We start from the raw sequence: 10,994 nt of genomic DNA, 5'->3' as shown, positions 1-10,994 counted from the left end.
TTTCAAAAGCCCAGGCCACTCCCACTTAGCTATCTTTCTCCGCCTTGCGCATGTGGATCAGGACGTATCTCAGTTACTTCTCTAGCGGCATGCTTGCCTGCCTGCCTGCCAGCCATCATCCCTGCCATTATGATCATGAGCCTTGAAATTAAACACTTTCTTCCATAAGATGTCCTGGTCATGGTGTTTGGTTATAGCAATAGAAAAGTAACTAAGTGTGCTTGCTGGTCTTACGTCAGTTTGACACACAAATTAGAGTCATCTGAATAAGCAGAACCTTAATTGAGAAAATGTCTCCATAAGATTTAGCGATACAGCATTTTCTTAATTAGTTATTGGTGGGGGAGGACCACCCCTGGGCAAGTGGTCCTGGGTTCTATAAGAAAGCAGGCTGAGCAAGCCACGGGTAGGAAGCCAGTAAGCAGCACTCCTCCACAATCTCGGTCTCAGTTCCTGCCTCCAGGTTCCTGCCCTGTTTGAGGTCCTTCCCTGACTACCATTGATGATGAACAGAGATATGGAAGTATGAGACAAATGAACCCTTTCTTCCATAGCTTGCTTTTTGGTCCTGGTGTTTCTTTGCAGCAATAGAACCCCCAACTAAGACACCAAGATAAGAAGAAAGAGGTTCTAAGTAGATCAGTGTGGTTTTGGCTTCAACACTGAAGATGGCCAACTTCTGGTTTCTTCTTCCTTAGCAAAGCAGATTGGGTGGGTAGGCTTCAGTTACTGAAGGCAACTGTTGAGTGGGACTTTCAAATCTTCCATAGGCTTTGATGAAAGTCTCCTTCCTCTACCATAATATGACAGATGGCATTTCGGTGGCAGTGCACGAGAGGTGGATAGGATATGGGAACTTAGGAATCAAGAGAGCCGAGGCAACCAAACCTGTAACATCTTCTCTTGATAACTGGTCCACTCTGTGAAACCGGCATTGACGCCTTCCAAGGGTTGTTGTGCAGTGCTCCATGACCTAACTTCTTCTACCATGTCCCATCCCTGAAAGAACACATCCCTTCTCCATCTGCCACAAAGTGGCCTACGTATAAGAGAGACACACTTAGAGCACACCTAAGCAGGAGCTGTCAACTTTAAAACAAATCATTCTATACCTTTATTTATTTATTTAACTTACATATGTGTGTACTCATGGGCATGGCCACAATGCACATGTGGAACAGGAGACTCAAAGAACAACTTACAGACACCTGGTGACAATGTATGTCCCGGGATCAGTCTCAGCATTCTTCAGTGTTGGTGTCAAGCACATTTACCCGACTGAGGATTATCTTTAAGGAGAGCATCTGCATTCTTTTGGAGGTCCTCCTTACTGCTCTACCATTTTCCCAGTAGAAGGTCTCAGTCCTAACACCCAGGGCACCCTCAGTGGAACTTGACTTCTGCATAGTCCGAATGAGTGTCCAGGGGACTCTGGGTCTCCCGCAGTCTGGGGCGGGAGAAGTTGACAACAGCATAGTGGAGTTCTTCTGGGTTATTTTCCCAGACTGGGGCCTGAGAGGATGATTTGGGGTCTGGGCAAGCAGGGGATGTAAAATGTGGCTGCTTCTGTTTCTTCTTTGATTTAGGGGAGTCGGTGTCCAGAGGTGGGGTCCCGGAAGGGGTGTTTGATTTGGCCTTGCGATTCCGAGCCTGAGGAGATAGAAAACATCCTTCACTTATTCACTCAGCAAGCAGCTGGGCATCTGGCGTGTGCCAGGCGCTGACTTGGGAACTGGGGCTCTAGCTTTGGAGTAAAAAGCAAGGAACAAACGGCAGCTCAACAACAATATAACAGAGGCAAGCAATGGATGCTGTGAAGAAAAGAAAGCAGGGGCTGGGGTTAGAGAGATGGCGCAGCAGTTAAAAGTACATGTTGCACTTCCAGAAGACCTCTCCAGGCTGATCCTAACCAACGAACTTCAGGGAATCTGAATCCTCTTTTGGCACCTACAAGAGCTGCACCCAGAATGTGCACATACACACTTGCCTACAAGCACAGACATGCACATATGCACACATAATTAAAAGTAAAAACAAAGCATAAAGCTGACTGTGGTGCACATCTTTAATCCCAGTACTCTGGAGGCAGAGGCAGGTGGATCTGTGTGAGCCTGAGGCCTTCCTGGTCTACACGGCTAGTTCCAGGCTAGCCAGAAGTACATAGTGAAACCCTGTCTCAAACAAACAAAAAACAAAACAAAACAAAACAAACAACTTAAAAAGAAGAAACATATCTATATAGATAAAATAGTGTCACTACAAAGAAATAATTAGTTCTGAGGTAGAGATTATATGTTAATCACCCCAATTTAATCACTGAACTGTGTGAGTATAGAGGCACATTGTACCCATAGAGATACACAGTTATTACATATACATGCTGACGTGCAGGATAAGTGAATATGTCCCTCTGGGCACTTTTTGAATGGGTGATTATCATGAAAAGAGTATTACATGGGTCTAGGAGGCATGCGGCTTCTGGGTAAAGCTCTCCCAGGGAAGGAAGCAGTACATTTAAATATTCTAACAGAGTCTTCTGGGGTTGTGTGCTTAGGAAGAAAAGAGCTGGGGCCTGGAAAGAAGGCTCGGTGGGTAGAAGTGTGTGTAGTTCATCCCTTGGACCTAAAACTGAAAGACAGGTCTCAGTCCTGAGAAGTGCCCTCCAAATGTGCACTACGGAATGCACGCACCACTCTCAATAATACTACTGATAACTAATATTAAGTAAAGATTACAATTTGAAATTAAAAGAACAGGGCGGTCTATGAGACTCTGCAGTTGGTCTTGTAAGACAAATGGAAGCTGCCTACTGTGGAGTCTCTGAAGATGGCATTCGGAGGGCAAAGAAATGATCACTGCAGGTTGCGGGGAGCTTAATAGGGAATTGAGGGGCTTTGATCTATGATTTTATTCAACTGTATGTTTTGAAATGGTCAAAGAGTTATGGAAGTGTCAAAACTAGAGCCAAGGATGTATCTCAGAGTGGAGTGTTTGCTTAGAAGGCCCAGCACCACATAAGCCAAGCATGATGGCACATGCCTGTTACGTCAGTGCCCTGGGGGTGCATATGGGGATCAGAAGTTCAAGGCTGCCCTTGGCTGTGCAGACAAATCGTTGGCTATGAAGGGAATTTGAGGGTAGCCTGGGATACATGAGAATTTCTCTGAAAAGTAAAACGCCACAGAAGTAGTACAGAGAGAGGTCATTGTACCCTTATTCCAGTTTTCCAGTGGCCACACCTTAATTGTGTAAATTAATTATTCACACGAGGATGCTGCTATCAATACAATGTACTTGGTTACCTGCCTTCTAGGAGAGACTCCTATATTAATTAACCTTCGGAGTGTTCCTATCAATTTTTATAGGCCAGTCTGAGCATGTCCAGAGGCATTTCTGCCATGTTTTTTTCTTTACCTATGACCTTAAACTGAGCAGGGGCGTGCTTCTTAACTGAGCATGCTCAGGAGGAGTGTGTGCCTGAGCTGGGTGTGCAACCCTGAGCTGGGCATTCATTCTCAGGAATGTGTTCCTGAGCATTTTAACTGAGTATGTTCAGGAGGGTGTCCTGAGCTGGGCACATGAAGGAATTTTCTTCCTATGTAACAAGCAAGGCCCGGCCTGGGGCCCTTTGTTACTGTGCCTACTCCACTAATGCAGTCGAATACATGTGACTACTACAGTCAAGATTCAGGACCCAGGGTCATCATAGAGCAACCCCCTTGCTGTCCTTCAGAGTCTCACTTATCACTCCCTTTTCCCTAATCACAAGCATTTACTCACCTGTCTCATGTAGCCCAGGTTGGCCCTGAGTTTTATATACAGCCAAAGATGGCTTTGTACTTCTGATCTTCCTGCCTCCACTTCCTGAAGGCTTGTTGGGCACCACTATGCTCACTTTCATGCAGGGCTGGGGAGTCATGCACTCTGGCAAAGAACTCTACCAGCTGAACTACATTTCCAGCCCTTGATCTATGTAATATTGTTACATATAGTAGGTAACATCCAGAGACCTTTCATTTGTGTTCTCAGGAGGCAGGCACACTATTATCCTAATATTATAGTTGAGGCACAGAGGAGGACAGTGACTGCTCAAGAGCATACGATGATGAAAAAAGTGGGGGTGGGGTCAAGGCCTATGAGCCCCAGCGGCTGACTTCAGAGTCCTCTGTTTAATCAGTAGGATGTACCATCTCGCAAGAACATTAACAATTGTTACATAGGGATGAGGATTTAGTTCAGGGGTACAGTACTTGTCTGGCATCCACCAAAGAGAGGCTGGAAGTGCTGCTCGGTGGTAGAGTACCTGCCCAGAGTGCCCCAGGGGTGGGGGAGGAGTGTGCCAGGCATGAACATGGCTCTAGGTTCTATCCCCAGCACAGTAATTACAGACTAAGTAGTTACACATAGCCATGACCTTGGTGGTGGCAACAATGAGAAACATTAGCCACCTGTAGAGAGAGTTCATGTTCTGTTCCTCAGACTTGGAAGCAGAGGACGACGTGAAGGGCCAGAGGGAGGCAGGGTTTGGATTTAATCTTGGATTAATCTTCAGGTCTCTAAGGCGAAGGTGTAGGAGGGTTAGGAAAGGGATGCGTGAAGAATTAGCAGGGAACGTTGACTTTGAAAGCACAGCTGGCAACTCACCAGGGACCTGGTCTTGGGGACCACATTGATGTAATCCAGAATTGTGCTGCCCCTTGAGATCTTGGGTCTTGAGGGTTCTTCTTGGGACCTTTTCTTCTGTAGCATCTTCACACTGAGGGAATGACCTCTACCGTGCTATAGACTGTTGCGTCTGCCCTCCCCCGAGAGGCCTAGATCCCAGTCCCCTCAACAGTTGCTTCCAACTCACACGATCATGATGAGACAAAGGGTGATGAGTGCTGTAATGCCAGAACCCAAAACGGCTCCCTTGGAGAACGCGGTGGGGCTGTCCTTGTCTGCAAAAGAATGAGCATGTGTCATGTGTGTGGGGTCTGACACCGGCACTGGGCATTCTGGACCCAAGTTTCTACTGCATGCTGTGTCTAAGCTTCTTCCTTCTTCCTTCTAGAAAATATAATGTCATCCTGGGCCAGGCATCATGCCTTCCCTTCTGTTCCTCTTCATATACACTCAGGTCAAGGACTTTTGTCCTCCTAGACTTTGCTCCAACCGCAGAGCCCTGCTGCCTACCCTACTTAGCCACAAAGAATACCCCTTCCATCGGGAATTTTAGTCCTAAAGGGTCCTTGCCAGGCAGCAGCATGATGGAGGCGCTCTGGGCCCCATGGATGTTCCAGGCCTCACAGCTGAGCCAGAGACCAGGGCCCAGCTTTTCAAGAAGACTCAGAGAGCTGTTGACCTGGGGTCCAAGTGAGCTGGAGGTGACTGTAAAGGAGGCATTGCTGCTGTTTCCCTCCAGCAGCCCCTCCTCCAGCCTCCAGTGCAGGGAGGGAGCAGGCCAGGCTAAGGAAGAGCAGCTGCAGTTTAGGCCCTCAGCCTCCCAGGAGCAGGAGGGTCTGGACATCTGGGGCGGGTCTGTGGGGGAAGGAGGAGAAGGGTCAGCAGGTGGCCCCTCATCATGGGTCCCAGGTGTCCCATTCCCCACTCACAGTGTACAGAGAGGCTCAGAGTGATGCTCTGGGTACCCAGTGGGTTCTTTGCAGCACAGGTGAATTCTCCTTCATGTTCCCGCTGGACAAGAGGCAGATCCAGCACCCCGGGATCTGAAGACTGGCCTGGGATCAGGGTCTGTGTCACCCCAGACCAGCTCAAACTGGCTGGAGGTTTGCTGTAAGTGACACAGACTAGGCACAGGCTTTGGCCTTCCAGGACTGGGAGGGAGGTGCCATTCTTGAGGATTTCCAACACTGGGGAGGACAGGAGGCAGTCACCAGGGGATGCATCCCAGATGATGGGTCTCCTGGTGTCCCCACCCAGATGGCCAGCGTCCTTTGCCCATCCTTTCTACCTGTCCTGTTTGCTTGGGAAACAGTCACTCTCAGGTCCTCTGGGGGATCTGCAATGAAGAAAAGGCATTGGCTCTTTCATTGCCCGAGTGAGCATCTCACTCAGAGACAGAAGCTGCAGATGCGTGAATCACTCATTAGGTCCCCAACACAAGCTGCACAGTGGTCTGACTGTTATAAGCCTAATGTTACTCCAAGTCACTCCCTTCCCCTTCCCCTCCTCAGAACCAGGAGCCTCTGGTGGGTCACACTCACAAAGCACAGAGAGGTTCAGGGTATGTTGCTGGGAACCCAGCCTGTTCTCTGCTCGACAGGTATAGCGTCCAGAGTCCTCAGCCTTCACCCAGGGCAGCTCCAGTGCCAGGGTTCTGGAGCCCATAGGGCTGGACCAAGAGAGGACTCGCTCCTCCAGAGCCCAGCTCAGTGTCGCGGGGGGATGACTGTCAGCAGTACAGAGGAGGCGTAGAGACTGGCCTTGCTGGACTTCCAGATGTGGAGTATTCCCATGCCATTCTGGTACTAAAGAGATACACTTGGAGACACAGTGGTAGGGGGGGTGGGGGATGGAGAGAGAGATAGAGAGACACAGAGGTATAGAAACAGAGAAAGGATGGGTGTACAGACATAGAAAGAGATAGACACAAGGGTAGGTAAAGAGGGGCGGAGAGACAGAGAGGAAGCAGGACACAGGATAGGGGCAGCAGAGGGAGTTCAGGCTGCCCTCCCTCCCATCTCCAGACTTTTCATTTCCCAGGATACTTCCCCATACCTGACACATTGTCACGGAAAATGCTGATGGCAAGAGATCTGGGGGCATCTGGGAAAAAATTAGAGCCAACTTAATTTGGCCACGAGAAGTCCTCCAGGGAAGGCGAGTGGCCAGCCAGAAAGGAAGCAATCATTGACTCCCAGGGTACAGGCACACCCAGCATGGTGTGCCTTCCTCCACATTTTTTTTTTTTTTTTTAGAATTACGTGGTGAACATGCATGTGTGTATGGGTGCACGTGTGTGCATATCAGTGTGTGTGGAAGCCAGGTGTCAAGGTAGGGCATCTTCCTGAATCACTGGTCACGTTGTTTACTGAGGAGGCAACGTCTTTCGTTGGACCCAGAGCTCACCAACTGGGTAGCCAGTCTTCCTTAGCTAACTTGCCTCAGGGATCACTTATCTCTGCCCCTGTTCCCCACAAATCAATGAGGTTACCAGTGGGACCAACATGTCTGACCAGCTTTTATGTGCATCCTGAGGGTTCAAAATCCATCCCCCCCCCCACGTGCGCGTCAAACTCTATTGGCTGAGCCGTCTCTTGTCTTCCGAGACAAGATCTCATAGATTCTAATATGTATATATGCTATGTAGTCAAGGATGGCCTGGAACTCCTGACCCGCTTGCCTTCACCTCCCAAGGGCTGGAATACAGACGTGTGACCACCATCTCTCATTTGGGTGGTGCTGGGGTTAGAACCGAGGGCCTCGTGCATGGCAGACAAGCACTCCATTGGCTGAGTTACATCCCCAGCACACCTCCATGAACTCTCCTGAGCATGGAGTTGAGGGATTCCCGACCTCCCAGCACCAGAACTCTACAGAGCCCCAAATACCACATTGGACTCACAGGCCACACTTAGTCGGACGGTCCTTTGCGTGCTCGTCCTAGAGAAGCCCAGGTGACAAGTGAGCTCAGTACCGTGGTGTTCAAGTGCTGCCCTAAAGCTCAGCACCGAGTAGGAGTAATGGGAGGTGTGTTGTGTGATGTCTTGGGAGGAGACAGCAGGCCCGATCCAGGAGAAAGAAGGGGCTGGGCATTGCTCGAAGGTCGAGGAAAACAAACAGACAACTGTCACTGGCTGCCCAGGCTCCAGCGTCTCAGGAACGAAGACATCTGGCTTCCACCTCAGGGCTAAGGGAGAGGGTACCAGCCCGGTGGCTCCAGCTGCTGCTCCCAGAAGCTGTCTTCTGTCCATCAGAGTTTATCTCCCACTGTGCGACCCCCCCCCCGCCCCCCGGGAGAGGCAGGGGGTCCTTGTTACGTTGACAACTCTTACCTTCCACTTGCAGAACGAACCCATTCATAAAACTGAATTTCTCAAGTCCTCTCTCCACCCGGAAGAAATACCTTGTTGCGTCTTCCCGCCTCACATCTTTGATCAGCAAGGAACAGTTCTTTTTGAGGGGGTCTCCCAAGAGCTGGAATCGCTCCTGGGCTCCAGGTTCTATCGCTTTATCTTTATCATTTGTGGCCACTGCATATTCAGGTAACACTTTTCCGGATTGTTTGAACCAGTAGCCGTAAGCTGACCAACTGGAAAGCCAGCTTCTCCCAGGGGAGGAGAAGGAGCAGGGCACAAAGATACACAGGCCCTCTTGCGCCCTCACAGTTCTAGTCACATGTAGGAAGTATCCTGGGAACTGACCTTGAGACCCTGTAGGAAAGAGAGGCTTAACCTGTAGCCCCAACCCAGCCCCACCTCCAGCCCTGCCCCAGCCCCAGCCCCAGCCCCTGCCCCAGCCCCAGCCCCTGCCCCAGCCCCAGCCCCAGCCCCACCTCCAGCCCCAGCCCCAGCCCCAGCCCCTGCCCCAGCCCCAACCCCTGCCCCAGCCCCAGCCCCAGCCCCAGCCCCTGCCCCAGCCCCAGCCCCAGCCCCAGCCCCTGCCTCAGCCCCAGCCCCAGCCCCTGCCCCAGCCCCAGCCCCAGCCCCAGCCCCTGCCCCAGCCCCAGCCCCAGCCCCAGCCCCTGCCCCAGCCCCAGCCCCAGCCCCAGCCCCAGCCCCAGCCCCTGCCCCTGCCCCAGCCCCAGCCCCAGCCCCAGCCCCTGCCCCAGCCCCAGCCCCAGCCCCAGCCCCTGCCCCAGCCCCAGCCCCAGCCCCAGCCCCTGCCTCAGCCCCAGCCCCAGCCCCTGCCCCAGCCCCAGCCCCAGCCCCAGCCCCTGCCCCAGCCCCAGCCCCAGCCCCAGCCCCTGCCCCAGCCCCAGCCCCAGCCCCTGCCCCAGCCCCAGCCCCAGCCCCTGCCCCTGCCCCAGCCCCAGCCCCAGCCCCAGCCCCTGCCCCAGCCCCAGCCCCAGCCCCAGCCCCTGCCCCAGCCCCAGCCCCTGCCCCAGCCCCAGCCCCAGCCCCAGCCCCAGCCCCTGCCCCAGCCCCAGCCCCAGCCCCTGCCCCAGCCCCAGCCCCAGCCCCAGCCCCAGCCCCTGCCCCAGCCCCAGCCTCAGCCCCTGCCCCAGCCCCTGCCCCAGCCCCTGCCCCAGCCCCAGCCCCAGCCCCAGCCCCAGCCCCTGCCCCAGCCCCTGCCCCAGCCCCTGCCCCAGCCCCAGCCCCTGCCCCAGCCCCAGCCCCAGCCCCTGCCCCAGCCCCTGCCCCAGCCCCAGCCCCTGCCCCAGCCCCAGCCCCAGCCCCTGCCCCTGCCCCAGCCCCAGCCCCAGCCCCAGCCCCTGCCCCAGCCCCAGCCCCAGCCCCTGCCCCAGCCCCAGCCCCTGCCCCAGCCCCAGCCCCAGCCCCTGCCCCTGCCCCAGCCCCAGCCCCAGCCCCTGCCCCAGCCCCAGCCCCTGCCCCAGCCCCTGCCCCAGCCCCTGCCCCAGCCCCTGCCCCAGCCCCAGCCCCTGCCCCAGCCCCAGCCCCAGCCCCTGCCCCAGCCCCTGCCCCAGCCCCAGCCCCTGCCCCAGCCCCAGCCCCAGCCCCAGCCCCTGCCCCAGCCCCAGCCCCAGCCCCAGCCCCTGCCCCAGCCCCAGCCCCAGCCCCTGCCCCAGCCCCAGCCCCTGCCCCAGCCCCAGCCCCAGCCCCTGCCCCTGCCCCAGCCCCAGCCCCAGCCCCTGCCCCAGCCCCAGCCCCTGCCCCAGCCCCAGCCCCTGCCCCAGCCCCTGCCCCAGCCCCAGCCTCAGCCCCTGCCCCAGCCCCTGCCCCAGCCCTAGCCCTAACCCCAACCCCAGCCCCACCTCCATCCCTGCCCTAGCCCCAGCCCCTGCCCCTGCCCCACCTCCATCCCTGCTCCAGCCCCTGCCCCAGCCCCAGCCCCTGCCCCAGCCCCTGCCCCAGCCCCAGCCCCAGCCCCGGCCCCAGCCCCAGCCCCAGCCCCAATTTGTGTCCCTCTGGCCCTAGCTCACTCACCACTCAACAGCAAGAACAGCAGAAACAGCAGCAGTGACATCGTGGCCTTAGGAGGATCTTGGACTTACACAAGTTGGCCCCTTCCCCAGATGGTCTGCTTTTGATTGGGGCAAGAGAGAAGGGGAAATGTAGGCGGAAGCTGAGCCCTGGGAACTGGTGCGAGACGAGCAGCTGACAGCAGGTTCTGAAGGCACTGATCTGTCCTTTTCTCTCCACTCCCTCCATATCCGTTTGTCCTCTCCCTGTTTTGTGGGCATTTGGGACTGGTCTTTCCCAGCTATCAGATGGCCGGGAGGGAAAGGACAGGGGTATATCTGGCCTGGTGACCTGGCTGTGGATGGCTGTAGGTTGGGGGATTTCATTTAGGTGCTAAGTCAGTGAGAAAGCAGAAGTAAAAGTTTTGTTCGATGCCTTTTTGAGTGGAGTCCTGGTGGGTGCAGGAGAGTGAGACCTCCTGGCTAAACTGATGGCCAAACCTTTAAAAATGGATAACCATTATATTTATTGGTAGGAAGATGTTCCAAGCACTTGATGGGTCCTACTTAGGCTAAAAAAATAGTTTGGTTTGTCTGATGTCCAAATGTAACTGGGTATTCCTCACAACACGTTTTTTTCTTTGCATCATGCTAAATCAGGCAAATGTAGAGTAGACTTAGCTCTGCTCCTTGGCCCCCTTGATACACTACTGACACTTCTGAACTCCAGAAGCCCCCAGAGACTTCAATACAATCCCCAGTTTTCTTTCCTCTTCAGTCAGAGAACTGAAGGTCCCACTTGTAATTTATGCACAGGTGAGGTTTTTCCGTATCTGGGGCTGAACTGGTACTAGAAATCCAGCAACCCTAAGGGTGCAGTGTGTGTGTGTGTGTGTGTGTGTGTGTGTGTGTGTGTGTGTGTGTGTGTGTGAAGTATTTCCCACAGGCTACTCTGTTTGAAGCTTGGCTC

The 10,994-nt window shown here is 54.2% G+C and overlaps 1 protein-coding gene across 5 annotated transcripts; it reads right to left on the bottom strand.

Annotated features, from left to right (window-relative positions):
• Positions 1 to 1,113: 1,113 nt before the first annotated feature.
• Positions 1,114 to 10,152, bottom strand: LOC311591307 (sialic acid-binding Ig-like lectin 10). 5 transcript variants are annotated; one of them, XM_084770789.1, is made up of 11 exons: positions 10,050 to 10,152; positions 7,998 to 8,375; positions 7,568 to 7,852; positions 6,721 to 6,768; positions 6,207 to 6,470; positions 5,954 to 6,001; positions 5,595 to 5,852; positions 5,236 to 5,520; positions 4,853 to 4,940; positions 4,645 to 4,756; positions 1,114 to 1,650 (listed from the first exon to the last, which is right to left on the bottom strand). In XM_084770789.1, exons 1-11 carry the CDS (start codon positions 10,087 to 10,089, stop codon positions 1,384 to 1,386), a joined length of 2,073 nt encoding a protein of 690 aa, XP_084626915.1. In that variant the 5' UTR covers positions 10,090 to 10,152; the 3' UTR covers positions 1,114 to 1,383. The 5 variants fall into 5 exon arrangements, with proteins under 5 accessions (XP_084626915.1, XP_084626916.1, XP_084626918.1 ...); XM_084770790.1 differs by having other exon boundaries at positions 5,631 to 5,852; XM_084770791.1 differs by lacking the exon at positions 1,114 to 1,650 and adding an exon at positions 3,643 to 4,556.
• Positions 10,153 to 10,994: the final 842 nt, after the last annotated feature.

The sequence above is a fragment of the Acomys minous genome (genome assembly GCF_964271855.1).
Source record: "Acomys minous genome assembly, chromosome: 2".
NCBI lineage: Eukaryota > Metazoa > Chordata > Mammalia > Rodentia > Muridae > Acomys > Acomys minous.
Note: the sequence above shows the minus strand (reverse complement) of the source record. Positions and strands in the feature narration are given on the sequence as shown.